The 20,901-nt window shown below is 42.5% G+C and overlaps 1 protein-coding gene across 8 annotated transcripts in view; it reads right to left on the reverse strand.

Annotated features, from left to right (window-relative positions):
- Positions 1–20,901, reverse strand: part of Ptprm (protein tyrosine phosphatase receptor type M) — a 680,881-nt gene that overhangs the window by 373,730 nt on the left and 286,250 nt on the right. For all 8 annotated transcript variants that reach the window (XM_021218491.2, XM_029531514.1, XM_029531511.1 and 5 more), the window contains exons 6-7: positions 12,364–12,538; positions 7,564–7,857 (exon numbers count right to left, since the gene is read on the reverse strand). In XM_021218491.2, the coding sequence (XP_021074150.1) occupies positions 7,564–7,857; positions 12,364–12,538 (469 nt within the window). The remainder of the gene's footprint in view (positions 1–7,563; positions 7,858–12,363; positions 12,539–20,901) is intronic.

A 20,901-nucleotide genomic window follows, 5' to 3' on the forward strand; every position in this document is an offset into this window, starting at 1 on the left:
GCTATAGTTACAGCTCTGCTCTATGCACCCGTGCTGCATCCAGAGGCAACAGCTGTGCAGGAACACTATAGGATATAGGTAATGTGGTTATCAATGTGCTTTGATGCTGCATAGAGCACGTGGGCATTCCTGTGGCTACAGGTCCAGCTGCAGAGCTGCCAGTTCACACACAGGCAGATGACAACAGGTGAGGCTGGCTTGTAGTTGGAGGTCCACTCACACAGTGAGCTCATTACGAAGTGGCGTGTTGACATAAAATTCAGGTAGCGAACCCCAGAGTAAGAGACAGCCTTCAAATGTTATCTATCCGCGTGGCCATGATGAATGTAACCACGGCAGCCCTACCTCAATTCTTTGGAAGGCCACCACAGACCTTTACCAGGATCCAGAGCTTAACAAGTATGATTGACTGGGAAGCCCTTGGGCAAGGGCAAAGTGAAAATGGAATTTGAATATCTTCGGGATCAAAATAGGTGATGGGTCATTTCCCGAGACAGAGAGCAACAAACAGATGAACTGTAGAATCTTCAGTTAGGTTGAATCTTCGAAGTCAGGCCAGCTCCATCATGGATTGTTGGGCATCACACTCTACAATGCTAGGTTCTACATAAACAGACCAGCCCTGAGAAACTCCCTATGACACAGCCCCAGAGGGCTGTGTAAGGCACCTAGTCTTGTCACCCTTTTTCTGCCATCATCCAAGGTTTTGGATCTTGGAGGATCTGCCCTGGGCATCAGAGCCTTTTCTCTGTGTCTTTGAAGATGCAGGGATCAGAAATCAACATTGACTATGGGGGGGCCCATGCCACACTGTATCAAATGCCGTTAGTCACCTTCTACAATATCAGTGTTTTGCTTTCCTAATATAGCCAAATATTATAGTAGTTAATTTTTGAAGGAGTGGGAATGGGTATAGAGAAGCTTTACAGGCATAATTCACACACACAGTGCAGATGGTCTTGAAGGTCCGTGAGCATTTCAGGTTATTGCCCAGTAGCCTCCTCATATAATCTTGTTCAATATCTCTGTTTCTACATTGATATTCTTGCCGATTTCAACCATGCGAGCACATGTCTGTCTGCCCCTTCCATTTCTCAGGCAGTTTCATCCCTGGGCTGTTCCAAGGCATTTCTGTGTTCTGCTGTGGAAGGTTGCAGGGCTCATGGTCTTAGAGGGTCCATGATTCTCTTTTCATAAATGCTACTAACTGCTTGCAAGCATGTGACTTCCACAGAGGACCCACGTCAAGATTCCAGTCTGTAATTGGGACACCAGTCTTCTCCCCTCGGTCTCTTTTCCGAGATGTCATGAGGATCACCAACAGCTTCACCAGTCTAAATTGCACATTTGCTCAAAAGCCTCAGGTCATGAAAGGGTGAGCTGTCTTGCTTCTTACAGCAAAGAGTCTCATGATTTCAATTTCTTCACCCACCTAACATGCCTCCTTTCTTATTTCTAACTTCAACTCCTTCACCTAACACACTTTCTTCTATTTTCTAAGGTCAACTCTTTCAATTGCAGCCTTTTCAAAAACATTCTCTGTCAGTGCTTGACACACTACGAGTACACACCAGGCAGAGCTTTGTATGTGTGTGTGTGGGGGGGTGTGGAGGGAGCAGAGCAGACGAGGTTGCCTGTTATTACACTCCCTTGCTCAGCTGAGAATTGATTCTTTTAGGGACGTGTGTTAGTGTGGAAATACCAGTTGAAAATGGGTCTTCATTTTTTTCAGAGGGAATGTCTTATCTATTGCAAGAGACACCGTGTCTTACACACCCCACAGAGCTATCAAAAGGCTTCCTGAAAATATACGCATGCATTATAGTCAGGGGAAAACACACACAGTGATGTGTCAATAGCTGGATGTTCTGGTATGCTTAGTGGGTCAGGCTGTGATGGGCATGAGGGAGATCAGGTGCCCTCTCCCATCTTTAGGAGAGGGAGATGATATATTGCGTGCTCCCAACAGATCTGTTTAAGACAATACTCAAGTTGTTCCTTACAGAGCACACTTGGAGGTGGACAGGGTCTCATGGGGGATTCTGAATGCACACATGAGGAACAGGAGTTTCGCTCTGGATGCTTCAGAAGACACAGGTACAGCAAGTTACAGCTCTGAAAACAAGCCTGGTTTTAGGAAATGGTATCAGCAAATATAAAGGAGATTCTTTGAGGGTTTGTCAAACCTTTGTCCTTCCTTCTCCTGCTGTACTGGTCTCTCTAACTTCTCCCCAGTTAGATACCCTGATATTTCCCACATCATATTACATGTATCCTGCTATTCCTCTCTAAAACCTCCCTTCCCATGGCTCCTGGTTTCTGTGGTCATTCCGTGATGTATGTTCCCCATCTGATGATCTGGAGCTGGGGAACTGCTGGTGAGAGAACACGTGGTGCTTGTCTTTCTTGGTCTGTGGTACCTCATGCAATAGGATGATGTCTAGATCTGTCCATTTACATCCAAATTCAGTTGGACGGTGTTCCATTGTGTATAAACCCCACACGCTCATTATCCATCCCTCTGCCGGAATACATTTAGACTATTTCCATTTCTAGACCAGCAATGATGTGTCTGAGCGAGCATCTGTGGTGTGGGATGTTGAGTCCTTTGGGCTTGTGCCAGAGGTTGTGTAGCTGGTCACATGGTAGTTTTCTTTTGGCATCTAGAGGGTTCGCTACATTGATGTCCCTAGTGGCTACCACAAGTTTCTTTCCCACCAACAGTGAATGAGGGCCTTCATTTCCCATGTGTGTTTATTAGTAGCAGCTTTATGATCTTAGCCATTCTGGCTGAGGTGAAATAAAATCTCCATGTTGTTTAATTTGCTTCTCTCTGATGAGTGAAGATGATGAGTACCTCTTGATGTAGCTCTTAGCCAGTCTTACTCCCTTTGTGGAGCACTCTGGTGAGATCCCTAGTCCTCATCCAGCATTTATAATTTTTAATTGGGTCATTGGTTCCCTTGACTTTGAGTTGTTTTATGTGTTCTGGATATCAGTCCTCTGTCACAGGCATAGCTGGCAAAGATTCTCTCCCACTCCATGGGATTCTTCTTCCCTCAACTGATGGTTCTCTTAGCTGTATAGAAGCTTTTAAGTTTTATAAGGTTCCCAGTGTTAAGTTGTTGGCCTTAAGTCCTTGGTAAATAGAGTCCTGCACACAGAGTCCCTTTCCACACCTGTATCTTGTAGGGAACTTCCTATGTCTTCTCCTAGTAGTTTTGGTGATTCTGGTTTCAGATTGAAGACTTTGATCTAATTGGAGGTAATTTTTGTGGAGGATGATGACTATGTGTCTAATCTCAACGCTTCTGCATGCGGACCTCCCGTTTCCCTAGTATGGCTTGTTGGAGATGGTGTGCGTCCTCCAGTGACTTTTGCCTTTGACAATTATCAAATGGTTATAGTATGAGTACTTGTGTTTGGGTCTTCTATTTTATTCTACTGATTTTCATGACTCTTTACCTGCTCATACCATGTTGATGTTACTATAAAAGTTCTATAATATTCCCTTAAATCTGGGATAGTAATCCCTCCAGTATTACTCCTTTTTGATCAACATTGTTTTGTCTATTCAGGATCTTTTTTTTTTTTTTTTTTTTTGTTTCTTTTAGAACCTTAGGATGTTTTTTCCTATCACTGTGAAGAATTTTGTGGATATTTTGACTAAGATTGCATTAAATCAATAAATTGTGTTTGGCGGGATGGTCACTTTCATTCATAATTTCAGTTCCCCCAATCTATGAACACATGATATCTTTCCATTTTCTACTTTTAAATATCTCATCAGGGTAGTCTACGTGACTCCCAGTATAATACAGATTATCAATGTAGCCCCTGATTGCCTCTCAGGGGAGGAGAGTTAGACCCTACTGCTAAAGACATCACACACTTAGAACACAGGAACCGGAGGAATCCAGCTCGTTTGGACCACAAGCTCCTTTCCCGTGACCTAGCTTTCATGCTGATACTATGCAAGGTGCCAAAGGAGGAACAATTAAAACAGCCCTACTGTGTGTGACACCTATGAACCACAGCAACTACCAGCATGGCGACCTATTTATAAAGGTGCAACACTTGGCACCCATAAATCAGTGGCAAGCAGCAGCCATCTAAATGGACTTAGGACTCACCCAACAGGTGGCAAAGGATTCCTGGGACTGGGAACCCAGCCAACTTCTTGATCTAGTGAGGACATAGGAGGCGTCAGAGAATAACCCACTACCAGCACATCGCTAGACCAGCATAATTCCTTACCACATTTCAAATCTTATCCTTGTACCCACAGAGAAGTGTAGCTACCACCTTCCTTCAAAGAAGCTTCTCTTCACAGCGAATGGGACTGCCACAGAAAACTATAACTCTGGACACGATGCAGAGATCAATGGGTTGGTGGGGAGCCTCAGTGGATACGTCTCTATTACCGTTCCTGATCTACAGTGAGGGAATGTTCTGGAGGAGAGTGTGGGACATGGTAGGAGCCAGAATACCAGGCAGTCGGCCTTTAATCATCCTCTCCCAGACATGGCTGCACAAACAGAGCAGGAGCCATGGCCATACTAGCAGATGAGCTAATGTGGAAGGAGGAGATTTCCATGGAGTCTCACTCCTACAAAAAGCACCACAGGGAACTCGTGACTACTGGGAAAAGGAAAACTAGCTTCACTCAGGGAGACGACCCAGGTTGGTTATCCATTGCAGAGTGATCAGCCCTGAAACCATAAACACCCATACAACAAAAATGGACCTAGTACTTTATATTTAGATATATCCTACAATTATATCTCACATATACAAAGAGACTTTCAACTTAAGAATGGCAGGGCATGGGAGAAGTTTGAGGGAGAGTTTACTGGAGGAAGGAAAGGGAGGAATGTGTGATATAATTCTATTGCAGTTATAATCATTAAAATTAATAAAAATTATGAAATGTGAAATATTATACAAATGTAAAGTCGTATCACCACTTCAATGAATTATTAAAATATTATCACTTGTACTGCTAGAAAACTGACATCATTCATGCTATATGAAGCTAACATTTCCTTTATGGCATGTGACATGATGGGCATTTCACAAAAGTAAAATAATTTACTAGAGTAAGTGACTGGGATGGGGAAGAATTAGGAAACTCCTAGAACCAATGGCCAAGCCGAAGGAGGCATGGGTCTGAACAAACAGATCCTCCTTCGGCACAGGGCGCTGGAAGGTGTCTGGCGGAGATAAGTTCTACAAAGTATCCAGATGCGGACCCTGCTAAAGCGGGGCCAACACGGAGCCCACAGCTCACATCCTAGGAAGAGAAACGCATCTGTTCTGTTGCCCAATACAAATCACCTTTCTCTTTTCTTTTCTGAGACAGGGTCTCGCTGTGTACCCTATGTGCAAGAGGCTGTTCTCAGGCTCACAGAGATCTGATTACCCCTGCCTCTCTTCCAAATGCTGGGATTAAAAGTGCACCATCATTAATTTTTATAGAAAAAAAATTCCTGTGATTGCTGCCATTATACAATTAGGATTATCCAAATTATAGGTAAAGATCAAAATAGGTGCAACTGTTAAAGTTCACTGACATCATGGGACTGAGGAGACAGCTCGACTGTAAAGTGCTTGCCGCACAAGCACGAGGTCCCAGGCTTGGTCCCCACACCCACTTAGGGAAACAGCTATGGTTAAGGGTACTTGCAATCCCAGAGATGGGGAGGCAGAGATGGAGAGTACCTGCAGCTCACTAGACAGCCAGCCTGTCCTAATTGGCGAGATCCAGATCCCAGTGAGAGATACTGTCTCAAAAATAAGGATGGAAAATTTCTGAGGGAGGATATACAAGATTCATTCTATGTGTGCACAAATACACACCTACCCACATACCCATATAAACCACACATACACAACTGTGTACACACATGCACAACTGCATATACATACACAACTATGTATACACACCACAATGCATACCCCAACAAACAACTGTAGACATATGACTGTATACACCCAACTATGCACACACAACTATATACATTCAACTGTAAACACATTCAACTATGTACCCATACAACTGCACACACATACACACATTATTAATGTCTACTATTAGAAGATAATCAGATGATATGGTCTCCAGTGGGCTTTCGTGGGGCTACCTGCTTCTATGATCCCCAAAGATAAGAGAGCCCACAGATGATCCTCAGAATACTTGATAACCCCTTTCCATCATGCATAATATTTAATGTAATGTAAATGCTATGTAAATAGCTGCTATATACTACTGTTGAGGGATTGGTGAGCAGAGAAAAGCTTACACACATTTACCATAGATATAATTTTTATCTGAATATTTGAGATTCAAGGCTTTTTGACTCTTTGTCTGTGGAATCCCATGAAAGTGCCCACCAGCCTTTGGAAACTAAATATTGTCATTTTGTTCTTGTTTTGTGAGACAGGATTTGTCTGTGTAGCCCTGGCTGTGCTGGAACTAAATCTGTAGACCAGGCTGGTCTCAAACTCATAAATCTGCCTGCCTCTGGCCCCTGAGAATGGGAAGTACCTTGCCTTGGGTAATACTGTCTTTTTTTTCCAGTTTTTTTTTGAGACAGGGTTTTTCTGTGTAGCCCCAGCTGTCCTGGAACTGACTCTGTAGACCAGGCTGGCCTTGAACTCAGAAATTTGCCTGCCTCTGCCTCCCAAGTGCTGGGATTAAAGGTGTGCGCCACCACGCCTGGCTTAATACTGTCTTCTTAACTGACACTATCTAAAACATTAAGTAACCCCATCAAAGTTCATGGGCTCTCCTCCTCTCAGCACACTATTCAACCCAGGCCTCTGTGTGGACATCCAACCATGTCCACTGTGAGAAAGCACTGAGAGACCTCAATAAGCATTTTCCTTCCTCCCAGACAGTCATTACTCAAAGCCAACTCTGTGTTGTAAGGATTTCATCCTTCTGATTTTCATAAACACTGCATTTTGCTGTCCATCAACCTTATTCTGTGTAACTTGCAGAAGGGCTTTGACACAATTAATACTTTGTAATCCAAGAGCCCAAAGCCTGCATACAGGCTATAAATTACTCTTTATGTTACAAACAGACTCCCCAGTCACTGGCCAGCAGCCCTGCCTCACATACCCATCAATAAAGACAGCTTTCAAACTCTGTGAGATGAATCTGTCATTCCACGGCACTGCTCTTGGGTGATGAGCACATTCGCTGCGAACAAACTAGAGGGACAGGAAGAAGTGTCTGGCCCATTAGCAGCCATCATTGAAGTAGTCAGCCTTAGTGAGCCTTAGGGGCCATTCCAGTATCAATCACGTGGTACCCAGAGCAAGATGTAAATTCAGAACAGGAAAAAGAGGCAGAGGCCAGTTGAGAGAGAGCAGGTCTTGAGGTCATGGGCTCTAATGTTCCGTTTAACCTATAATTCACCTTCAGGAGTATTTTTATCATCACATGGAGTGCAAAAGCAGAGCTGTAGAAAGCTTGCGATCCAACCGTGGGATGCAATACGAACAGCAACACCACAAGAGACTGTGACCGGCAGCGGTATGCCGCCTGACACTCACCAGCACACTTGGTTCTTGTTCTCAAAGCTGGCCCGGGAGATCCAGTCCCGCCTTCTCCTGGTCTGGTGAGAAGCACACTGATCTCATACTCTGTGTCTGGGTCAAGGTGCCCAATCTTGTAACTTGTGGAATCCACCGGCTGCCGATCATTCCAGCTCCCACTGGCTGTGCAGTACTCAACCTCGCGGGCCACAATGGGTCCATCCCCATTGATGGAGTTGGCATTGAGCTGTATCCACAGATAGGTTGCTCCGACAGAGGCGAGTTGAGGTGGGGCGATGGGAACAGGTGGCTCTGAAAGCAAACCAGAGAGAGCTGCTTTGTATTCAGGTTATAAAGAGTTAAACACACACCCATGATGACAGAGAAGATGATATTAGAAATTCAGCATTGAACTGATGAGAGGAATTTTGTGCTTTTTAATAAGCATGTGTATAGTGTTAATGATTTAAACAAGAGTCAAACCTTACCTTTAAAACCCTAATGAAGGGGCTAGAGAGATGACTCAGTGGTTAAGAGCATTTATTATTCTTACAGGGGACCTGGGTTTGATTTCTAGTACCCACTCGGTTGCTCACAACCATCTATGATACCAGTTCCAGGAGATCTGGAGATATAAGGCTTTCTGATCTTCCATGGTACACGTATATATACATGCAAGAAATCTACTAACAAACATATGATAAAATAGATATAAAACAAGTAAAATTAATAAAACCAAAGCTAACGTAAGCTGAGCATCTGTATGCTCGGCTCCTTAGGAAACAGGCAGGAGGCTCACTAAGGCCAAATAAGGCATGGTCTCAAGGGAGAAAAAGAACAAAGAAGAGGTGGGGCTGTGGCTCCTAGGTAGAGAAGCTGTCTAACATGTAAGAGGCCCTGGGTTCAACCCCCAGCACTTCACACAGTAGCTGCGGTGGTGAATTCCTAGAATGTTAGCACTCTAACACCAGAGGCAAGAGGATCAGAAGTTGATAGGAACTTTCAGAGACTTCAGTAAGTCTGACGTTAACCTGGACTCTACGAGTTACTATCTTAAACAACAACCACCAAACCAAACTAAACAAACAAAAACACAAACAGCAGCAACTGACCCCACCTAACTTGTTCAATAAGCGTGCGCATCACCCATCTTAGGACACAAATCATGCATTGGGCAGGTAATTTTCCTCATCCTTCTCTAAGAAGGGGAAGGCTGGACATCTTACCTATAAATCATCTCCCATCTTATTAGTTAGATGATAGCTGAGTGGCCCTCTAGGCACCAAATGAAGGAATTCTGCATGTCCTTGACACTGAGTGGCATTCCACATGATAAATGAGATCATGCAAAAAAAAATTATGTTTTTTGTACTGTAATGCATTGCCATCCAAGAAAACCATATGATCTCATGGTTCTTGCTCAGGGGTGTTTTCTACATGTAGTTTGTGCCTTTTTAGTGCTTTTCTTCCTATTTCCCTGACCTGCGTACTGACCATTTATGCTGAAATGCTGGCATATACTGACTTGCTTGCTCCAACTTCCCCTACCCTCTCACAGGGCAGACATGATCAATCGATTGCAGCCTTGTTTCCTACAGACTGAGACCACAGGAAAGCTGGCATCATCTGAGGCCTGTCCCTGAGATAGGTTGATCCTAGTAACCTCCCCCACCCCACCCCCACAAAATAACATCAGTTCTTTATTCTTTCTGTGCAGGTGGGGTGTCCTTGTTCTCTTCCATGTAATAAAGTCACATTGACATAAAATAGCTCATTAGAATAAGTCACACTAAGACATCATGCTTTGAGTGTGTTTTGATTATGGCCGTGACGTAACACTGTTCCAAATGTGATATAAATGAACTAAAACATTTTTCTCATTGTTTATTTCCTGGAAGCTTTGTGCTTGAAACGGTTCTGACTTAACTTATCATTTGTAACACCGGGCAATTCCTTGAATAAGACATGCAATGTGATTTGTTTGTTTGTTTGTTTGTTTCTCTCTCTCTTTCTTTTCTTTCTTTTCTTTCTTTCATTTTAATAGTGCAGCCAGCTGTCTTTAGCCAGAAAAAAGTTAAGCTAAGGCTGCAAATATGATAAAAAGTAGGCCAGTATGAAAGAGCAGCTAACTATCTTCAAGTTATAGATGAACACAAGGATTGTGAATTCCCCATTCCAGTCAAAGCTGGGGCAAGGTCACAGTTCATACACCCACTTAGGATATCCTTACTAATATTCTAAAATGAAAACGACTTTAGCACACTTTTTGCCCAGACAGTATTTTCTACATTAATTCTCTATTGCTAAGAGATACCCATGGGTAAATCAAATGGAAAGTTCACCTAAAAACAGCTGGAGCAGAATTTCAAAAAAAATAAGTCAGTATTTGAATTTTGAAAAAAAAAATCATGGGGGGGATTGCTAGAGAAAAGGGGGGAATCTCGATCTAAACAAAGTAATAGAAATCTAACTTCTTTATAGGTATTAAACCTATTTTAACTTTTTTTTTCAAAAATGTAACATCATTAAAGTAGTTGAATTTAGTATACGATCCCCAATATTTGTGGCTGACCTGGTGGCAAAGGCCTGCATCCCAGTTACTACAGACATAGAAACTGGAGAATTGCAGGTTCAAACCTAGCTTGAGCAACTGAAGTCTATATGGAAATATAGTTATAGACAAATCTTACATTGGGACTCACCCACAGCAGCTGTTGCGAGCCTTGGTACGGTACAGAGGTGCAAAGCAGTGAGTGGTAGCACATCCTATCAGTCATCTAGAGAACCCACCCCACACTGTCCTCAGACAGGAAGAAGTGGTGGTGGAACAAGAGCTCATTCATTGCCTCTACCTTGCGTTCCCTGGCAGACTAGAATCTTCTCTTACTTGTAACTCCCAACAAATCAACGTTCTCAAGAAAAGTTGGCACCACATTTGCAATGGATGGGAAGGACAAAACAGGAAGTCTTCACCATGTGGGCCAGTCTCAGGGAAGTAGGGCAGCAACAGGAACTCCAACAAGGGGAGGGATCATCCCAGAGAAATGCACCAAGATGGAGAGTGAAGGGAAAAGTATAAAGAACAGAGAGAGGTGGAGGAGAGGGGAGGATGATGGAGAGAGAAAAAGAAAGGAGAGAGAAGAAAGGAGGAAGAGGAAGAGGCGACCTCAGCTGGGAGCACCCAGGGTATTCCATCCACAATAAGAAGTCTGTTCCACACTACGGCACCTTGACTCTCTAAAGAGCCTTCGCCAGACCAGGGTCTGTGCGATGCCGACGAACTTTTAGTTCTGCTATGAATCTTAAGCTTCAACTCAAAATTTCATTCTGGCAGTCTAATTCAAACTTCACTGCACATAAAAATGCAGTGTGGCAAAATATATGACTCAAGTAAATATTTAATGTGTTCTTCCTTCTGCCGAACATCCATCAGTGCCACGGTGACTGACTGTCAGGATAGAGTCACTGATAAGCCAGCCATTGTTGTTTCTCAAGCTGAGCAAGAGGAGACAGGGACTCTACCACACAGGAACAGGATTCTCAAGCCCCCTGCAGTGTTTACAATGGAGGCTATGCCTAGCCATTCTGGTTCAATCTGGATGTGGTGGAAGGAAGGAGGGTCAAATAAACGACATGACACTTACAGTTTTAAATTTTGGAAGGGTGGTCCTGCTGTGCACTCCCAAATAAAAATTATAGAAACAAACTCAGGCAATATGAGCACCCGTGTCCTCCTCCCCATCAGAGCCTGACACCCACCCACCATCAGCTTTCTGTGTACACATGTGTGCTTTCTGACATTGAACTTCCCCTTGGCCCTAGCATAGCCCATGTCTGCTCAGCTTGTTCAGCCATGCAAGTTAGTATTCTTTAAAACTACACATTTGCTATTTAGAGAACCGTCACTTTGATATGATCACGTTTGTGGCCTATATTCAAGAGAGGCAACGAATAGAAGTGAATAGAAGACATATCCTTGAGGAAGAGGCTTGGTGGATCACACACGGATCTTATGCTCCATCCCCTACCGCTGAAATATTGAAAAATAAAATATGAGACATTATCAGTCTCCCCTAAGAAAAAAAGGGGATGCCCAATCACGATTGTCTGAAACTCCAGCGTGGTGCACGTACAAGCTCAAATTATTCTATCTGGGCTCCAAAAGTTGCACTAGTATCTTTTGATGGGATAAACTTCTCTGCCCACACACACACAAAAAAATGCAGTAAAGTAGAAAAGAAAAATTATTTTCATTCTGTTTTTTCCTTTCATCCACCCCTCCCCTCGGCTTGAATATAATACTCAATTTTCCAGTCACACGGCAGATAGGAACAAAGCTTAACTGGGACATTATGCATGCTTAGACACTGCTACCAACACAGCGTCCGTGATATATCAGGGCTTTTTATACAGACATTGCTTCATTTTATTAACCACCTCGCTATCATAAACACCCGGCCTGGTGAATATTTGCATTTTAAGTGATTTTCTATCAGAGGAAAAAAAATGCATTCCTTTAAAAAAAAAAAATGATAGGTTGTAATCTGTATCCACAGAGCTGGTAGCAACCCTGGTTGAGGACATCGTTGCTGCCCTGAATGCCACTAAACCAACATCAATCACATGCGTTGTCCGGAAGCATGGCTCATATGCAAAAATTTGTACTTAAAATGCAATCTATCAACATAGCCTAACACCAAACTCCCATTCAGAAGCAGACAGGATAAAGTTTGAGCATAAACAAATAATGAGCAGGACAACTAGGTAAGCGTGTCTATTTTAATAGACTGTGTGGGGGAATAAACACACATTAAATACCTTTCACTACCAATTCTGCGTAGTTGGATATCCCGACACCTCCTTCTGTGCGAATCATGCAGCGGTACTTCCCGGCGTCTCTCTTCGTCGTGTTTACGACGTTAAATGAGGCTATGAACCTTCTGGAACTAGTCACCTTTATCTCCTTCAGAGGGGCGTCTCGGACATCAATTCCCTGTATCAGTGAAAGGCCAGAAAAGGGGGCGATGTCAGCTGTCATATCGAGATTGTCAGATAGCCGATGGCAATTACCAGGGACACACTCATGCAAATCTTGATCTGACTGTTTATCCCCATGGGCAGCTGCTCTATAGGAAACAGCAGTTCTGCCTTCATCAACAAAAGGAAGACTGAGGCCTTCAAAATTTAGTGTGTAGCAATGTGTTGTTTTGTAACCTTTAAATATATTAAGTTAAATGAGCTAAACAGGGAAGAAAGAAATATATACAATGTTTTACTTTGATTTCTACAAATATTTGGCTCTTTATAACACCTTATCTTACATTATTATCTTTGGTTAGAAGACAAAATCAGGTCACCAACTACCCTGTTACTAACCCCGATTTCTGTATAAGCAACTAAACAATTACCAAAAACAACACTACAAACTGCAGGGACTGGACCTAGAGGACTAATCCAAGTTTTACAATGCTTTTCCCAGATACACAAAACCTCCAGAGGTAGATGCTTGCTAAATATCTGATCCTGAAATATAAAGAGGCAGAAGTCTCCATGTATGTCCTGTGCTCTCCAGCCCCATGAGGATGGTTCCACTGTGGCGAACTTATGTGTTTTCTTAGTCCCGTACACCAAAGTTAGCCTTTTATTTACACACTCTTGGAAACCCAATCATTGCAAGAGGAGAAAGCCAGAAAGGACATTTATAAATTCAGTTCTTAATAAGTCTTGGGAAGTCTGCTATTTTCTCTATGCTATTTATATTAGTATGGAGCAACAGACCAAGATGGAGGCTTATATATGATGGCAAGCCTTAGGCCAGTTGTTCATTGAGAACCCACGCTTCGGGTGCCAAGCTGTGCATCCAGGGTCATAATGCTGAGCCACTGGTAGACATCCTCGAGTAATGGCCTGAGGGGGAGGAAAAGACTGGTGGCTGGAAGATGGCATGAGGTGGATCACCCGCAGATACTGCGGACAAGACAGGTTGATCTGAAGAAGCAATGTGTGTATGGAGGGTAGGTAAGAAAGTAACCAGACGAAGGGTCATTAAGGGCAGACCATCTTAGTCAGACAAACCAGCAAGGGAAGCCAGGTATGATCAGAAAAAGGGCTGTCATGAAGGCAGTAAGAGGAAGTTGGATTTGCAAGCTACACTAAAATGTTTTCACTTGTGGCAATGAAAACACAAGGCTACGTATGTGACAGTAAAGCCTGTCTTCATGGTTCAGGGACTTCTACCACACAAACCAACAAAGAAGCATGTGTCTATAATACTCTGCGATAGTCATCTTAACCTATGCGAGTCTGGGGCTCAGCCTAACTCGGGTGCTAAGTTACATGTCACCATTCAAAGTGTTGTATCTTTGCAGGCCCCCATTTTCCTCACTCACAGAGAGACACCTCAATTTACTCAATTAACTCTCAGGGCTGTTGCGAGACATGAAAGATGTATGCAAGGACACTGACATCCACACATCCCCATCTAAGGCCTGAACAAAAGCAGCAGCAAATTCCAGGAGAAAAGCAGGCAGGCAGGATGTCAAAAACCCCACCTTTCTTTTTGATACCCTGGAGACGGCAGCCTCAGACTGCAGTGTACAGAAACAATGGGCTTGCTAAGGCTAAGGCACAGAATGAAACAGACTCACTCACCCAGTCACTAGAAAACCACAGGGCCCCCACATGCTAGGAGCTGCTGTAAAACACACAGGATGGAGGAACAGTGTCCCTATAGCAGTTAGCTCCCCCAAGAAGGGGCTGAGCCACATGCTCTGTGCTTTCTCCCAGGCACTTCTTGCTTAGACAGGGAGAGAGCAGTCAGGGGTGCTGCACTAGCAGAGTTCCTGACACTCAGAAGGAAACATTGGGAGTGGGGAAGAAGGGTTCCACATACATTCTTTTTTGGCATTAATGATAAAAGCTGCTTTATTTATAACTTAAAGAGGAAAACATAAGGATACAAATCCTCATGTATCTAGAATTAAATACACTTAAACTTAAAACTTTAATCTAATGAATAGCACTAAAATGAGAGAGAGAGAGAGAGAGAGAGAGAGAGAGAGAGAGAGAGAGAGAGAGAGATTGAGAATGAATTAGTATTAACAATACATATAAGAAAAAGTGTTCTTCTCTGAATTCCATACACTTAATCTCTGGTAACAAAACTCAAAATCAAATCAAATAGAAGAGACCATATACTTGCCAGCCTTTAAAATGGAAATGTTTCATCTTTCAAGTTGAAAAAATAAAATATAACCTCTTGCTGAAGTGAAAGAAACAGTCAGCCCTCTGGAAAGACAAACTGAGTACCCATAACCATTTGTTTTATTTACTAACAGTGTGACAACCAAAGCCCAGGGCATTGGCTATTGCTTTATTTATCTAAGTATACACCCAGAAGAATAAATATAGTTTGTAAAACTTGTGTTTATGTTTTTTTTTCCATTTTGACAATGATCCTGTAAAACATTTCATAACAGGTGCACGCTGATCCCTGACCATAGCTCAAGGCTCTACCATGCGCTCCAAGGGAAGGGACCTACTCCTGCATTTCTATTTCTGCTGGAGAAGGGGCGGTTGGGAGCCACTCTTCCTTCATGCTGTAGTGCAACTCTGTAAAAGGCAGCGCTTCACACCATGAGCTCCACACAGGGCCAATGCATCTATGAACTCCCAAGAAAGAGTCTTTAAGCAAAGACTCTCCACACACCTAACCACACAGAAGAACCCAGCTTCTTCATGAGGAACAGCACAGGGGCAGGAGAGGCTGCACCGCTAAACATCAGACAGCTAGCCTTCCTCTTGCTATCTGAAATGTGCAGCACATCACGGAATACTCTTAGTCCTTTTGACCAAAGGATATTTTAAAGGTTTCTGAGGTGCTTCTCAGCTAACAGTCTTAGACAACTCATCAGGAGTATGGTAGGCAGAATGGCACTTCCAACAGCATCTATATTCCTGCCTTCAGGATGTAAGAGCGTGCTCCTTTCAATGCTAAAAGAAAGTTTGAAGACATGATGAAAACAAGAGGTTAGGGACAGAAGATGTTCTGTATTATCTGGGTATCCTATGGCCACGGGAAGTTCTCATAAGCGGAACTAGAAAGCTGAACGTACAGGAAGAGGCCGTGAAGAGCAGAGCACAGATGGCCCCAAGGACTTGCAGAAGAAGTCCACCTGGATGTCACTGTCCACTGAGGCCCTCTTATCTCCAGAAGTACAGGTGATGGGGCCCAGGAGTGTCTGCTCATTTGTTACAGTTGCGTGATACATAGACATTGTGATCTTAACTTCCCAGAGCTGCAGAGCAAACATTTAAGGTCATGTTGAGTCTCTTGCAAAGGCAAGGGTTCAGCCCAAAGCTAGCCCAATTTGGAATTGAAGATTTTGTAGTTGTTAATGAATTGTGGGATTCCTTGAAGTGTCATTAACCTAGCTCCCTTCTCAGCTATATGATTTACAATTATTTTGAGGCCAAAAACAAATGCTCAAAGTTGGTTACATCCTTTTCAATCTCAAAAAAACTTAGTAGAAGACAACATCAATCAGCCAGACATTGTGGGCTTGGTATGAGGGAAGACAGACATAGGGCACTGGAGTGGAACCAAGAGCCCAGACAGGAAACCTCACAGGTATCACATGCTGATGAGCATCGTGATTCTCAGACTATTTGGATGGGAAAGAATGGTGTTTTCAACAGTGGTGGTGGAGAGATTGGAGAGGAAGTGGTCAAAAATTAAAAAATAAAAAATTACATTCTTAGCCTTGCTGCACACAGAGGCTAACCTCAAGAGATAATATTCTATCAAGGGAAAACTTTAATCATCTGTGATCTTGCTCTGTTTTTGTTTGTTTGTTTGTTTTTTGTTTTTTTTGTTTTTGTTTTTGTTGTTGTTGTTTAAACTGTGATGTCAAAATCATAGACCCAAAAGAAAAGTGATCAGGGCTGCATAAAAGTCACAAATTTCAGTGCATAAAGAATCACTTATTGGATGGTAACATGGCTCAATAAGCTAAGGTGTTGCTGTGCAAACATCAGCACTGGAGCTCAGATTCCTAGAACACACAAGATGCCAGGTACATGTATGTAGCAGGCCACCCATAATCAAGAGCCTTGGATACAGGGAATCGCTGAAACAGGCTAGAAAGCCAGAATAACAGAAATAGGGAGCTCTAATTGCAGAGAAACCCTACCTTCATAGACAATATGAAGAACAATCAAGAATACCATTTAATGTTAACCTTGGGCTTACACACTCACAGACACAGACACACAGACACACACCACATACACATGCCCATACGAATACTCAAATAGGATGCACACAGACATATGCAAACAAAAGTAACTGCCGAGAAAGATCAGTATCAGCCTACGGTTTCGGAAATATTCGTAAATCATATAGCTGAGAAGGGACTTAGACTGATAATACTTCAAGAAATCCCACAACCCATTAACAACTACAAAAACGTTAATTCCAAATTGGGCATACGACGTAGGTGTTTCTGTAAAGAAGGAATGCAAATGGCCGCGTGGCACCTGAAATGATATCCAGCATTGCCAGTCTTTAGGGAAACGTAAATCAAAATTACCGCGTGATACCAGTTCACTCCAGTTTAAGACAGTTTGTTGTTAGGTACATATTAGACCCAAGTGCAGGATGGATGCAGGTGCCTTGGACCCTTGCACACTGTAGCTGGGGACGATTGGATGCAGGTACCTGGGACCCCTGCTGCTGGAGTTAAGTACTCATTGCAAAAGACCACTACTATTCTGCAAAAAATAAAATTAAAAATAAAATTACCCCATGAACTAGCTTGAATGCAGAGCTGAAAGAGTTTCTCAGAGATGTGATGCTATTGGTCAGAGCAGCACCAGTCATGAGCTCACCTTCCAGGTGAATGAGCCAAGTGTTGTATCCACACAGGTAAGAGAATTGCATTTGACTTCAGAAAGAAGGAACTTCTGACATATGCTACAATATGGAACATCCTTAAATATGTTGCATTAATGAAATGTAATGCTACATGTTTATGTTACATTAATGACTATGTTACATTGAGTGAACCCCATGAGTCATAAATGGCAAAACCTGAATGCTTCCATTTGAAATTTTTAAAAAGGCAACTTAAAAGCTGTACAATTGTATTAATTAGAGACAAATATGATCGTTACTTTAGTATACTATAGATTTGTTTTCATTGTCAAGTTTTATTTTAAGTTAAGTAAAATCTGAAATGATACCCCAACCCACACATGTAAGTTTATCTTCCTTTAAACATTCTGGGAGATCTGCAGACATTTTCGCATTCATCGTAGCTACCCTCCAGTAGTGCTCTGTAAATGACATTACACACACACACACACACACACACACACACACACACACATCTATATCTAGCTATATATCTATAACTACATTTCTATATATTCCTAGCACCTATAGAAATCAGTGGCGTAAGCACTGTTCCTGCAATATTCTTCATTTGTTCACACTGGACTCTGCTGTGGATCAAGGCTGCTCATGTGAGAATCATTTCAGTCACAAGATCTCAAGATCCCCCCACCCCTTGCTAAAAGTACCTAAGCTTACCTGAGCTCAGAAAAGAAGAAAAAAAAGATTTTTAAAACTTGAATGTAACACTTTTTTTTTCAGGTTGGGTTGATTATTAGCAGCTAAGTATAGAATCATACAACAAACTCGAAAAATACTACATCCATTTCTAGACCAACAACTAAAAAAAAAACAAAAAAAATAAATTCCAAGTGAGGTTATTTTTTTTTCCTCTAAGGAAAACACTCTCAATTTAGGAGTTTAATGGAACGAGATGTGGAAGGGGAGGTTCATTCAGCCACTACTCTGGCTCAGGTGTTACCATGGATAAGCTTGTACATAGAGGCCTTATTAGAGGGGTGTGAGTACCATCTTTATCAGGTCCCACAGTGATCATTTTCTGAGAATGTGAAAGTGTTAAAATGGAGAAATGCCAGGACTGAAAAGAAAACAGTTAGTAAAGACACACTGCACGTGTTAGTAAAGACACTACACTGCACGCTGCCCAGATGCTTCTAACAGGGTCCATGGTAATGACTTTGCCTGCTATCTGCTGTCTATTCTAGACCAGCAGACAAGAACCCATAAGGTTTTACACATACATCTTCCTACTAAAGACCCTTCCTGTGGACAGAAGCCGGGGGGTCCTTAAGCAAGCATCTCAGACGCCAAACGTTTGTGTCACCATAAGCTGGTCATTGGAGGTCACTTGGAGATGCCATTGCACCTATGAAGGAGTAGAAAGCTTCACATCAGCAAAAGACTGACAGGTACTGTAGTATTCTAGGCGCTGGACTATATGGGTGTCCTTTATGTTTTGTTTGGTGTTTAGATATGTGCTTGATTGCATGCATGTCTTTGTATGTGCTTCTGCACAGGTACCATGGAATGCATGCCCAGGTCCGAGGTCAATTTTTGTAGGAGTCCGTTCTAGGTTTCCAGCATGTGTGACCAGGGAGCCCAGACTCGTGGCACAAGGCTTGGTGACAAGGACTTTAGTTCACTGAGCAATCTTTCGTTCTCAGTGCCACAGACAGTAGGTCACAACTGCCTGCAACTCCAGCCCCAGGGGGACCTGAAGAACTCTTTCTGCCTCTGAGGGCAGCAGGGCACAAATGACATATATTCACACAAACACATGCCCATACACAAAAATAAAAACTTTGACATTTTTCTTTACTTAGGTTTCATCAGATATATTAAAATTTTGTGATAACTACAACAAAGGGGATATTTAAAGTATATTTCAAACCATCAAAAACTTGGACATTTCATTAGGTGTGGTTCAACATGTACCTGTAATACACATGGATATTTCCCCTAAGGTCAGAGTGGTTCCTTGATGGTCCTGGTGTGACAGGGTCACAGTCAGCTTCTTTGAATGATGTACACAATGCCAGTTCACCTACCTTACAGAGAGGATAGCATAGAGTTTAACATACACAGCAGTGCAGCTAATATAGAGCTGCAAGTTCTCACTGTCCTTATCTATGCAGGTTACCCAAGTGACTGACAGTGCACCTCCCTTGTCTGTCAAACAGATGTAATTAATCAGAGGGGACCCTAGAAACTCTGTGCCCAGTGCCTCCTTGGGACATTCTAAAGGCTGTCATATAGCAATGAAAGTGTTCGCCCATGACTACACTTGCACATACCCATAGACATTTGTGTATGAAGCATGTGCTCCCAAGTAAACATTTACCTTAGATTTCTGGATCTTTATTTACTCCCTGGGGAGATTTATAGCACAGAGAAAACTAGAAAATATTTTTTTTTTATCATTCCATTTTGTGCCTGGATCTCAGAATCTTAAGATCCTAGAGAGTTGACATGCAGAAAACCATGTTTATAAAGACTAAGGCTTCAGAGGCACTGCGTGTGGAGTATCCCTCAATAGAAATGTTTGGAATTTAGTGTTGATATTGGGTCAGGTTTGTGATGTTTGCATACACATAATGAATTATAAATAGTGAGATCTAGGGCTAGGGAAATGACTGAGAGGATAAAGGACTTGCAAGCATGAGAACTAGAGTTTGGGTCCCCAGAAACCATGGAAAAAGCAGGCAGGCATGGCAGGTGCCTATACTCTCAATACTCAGAAGGCAAAGCTAGGGGAGCCACTGGGCAAACTAGACTAGATAAAACTGGTGAAGTTGTGGTTCAAGGAAAGCCCCCAATTCAACATATACAGTGGGTAGTGATCAAAGAAGACATATCAAATCAGCTTTGGGTTTTTTATGCACACATACACACACAGAGGCATGCATGCATGGACATGTACACACATACACATAGGTGCACATACCCACATACAAGTGCACAGGCACCTGCATATACATATGCATACATGTACACAAATGTGTACATATGCACATAAAATAATGAAAAAAATGACATCCAGGTCTACAGAGAAAAAATCAGTTACATTTCAGATATTCCTTATGCACAAAGGCTAAAATTGATTTTTTTTTACAACATTTTAAGGTTTTGAGTTTGGACCATCTCTCTAAGCTTCTCATAAAATACTTTCCCACAAAATGTCTACTAAACCAGAAGATATCAATAATTTAACAGTAGAATTACTTAATCACAAGAGTCACAAACCAAATAGCATCCCAAGAGCAAGAAAAAGTATTGATAACTTAAAAATCCAGAGTCATGTAAACTCTATGGCTATTGTGTCCCATCGTGGCCTAGGCACATGAGCACAGGAGAGTTTCAAGCATGGATGGCAAAGGCAGATGATTAGAAAGGAGAAGAAGGAGGAGGAAGAGGAGGAGGAGGAGGAGGAGGAGGAGGAGGAG

The sequence above is a fragment of the Mus pahari genome, chromosome 18 (assembly GCF_900095145.1).
Source record: "Mus pahari chromosome 18, PAHARI_EIJ_v1.1, whole genome shotgun sequence".
Taxonomy (NCBI): Eukaryota; Metazoa; Chordata; class Mammalia; order Rodentia; family Muridae; genus Mus; species Mus pahari.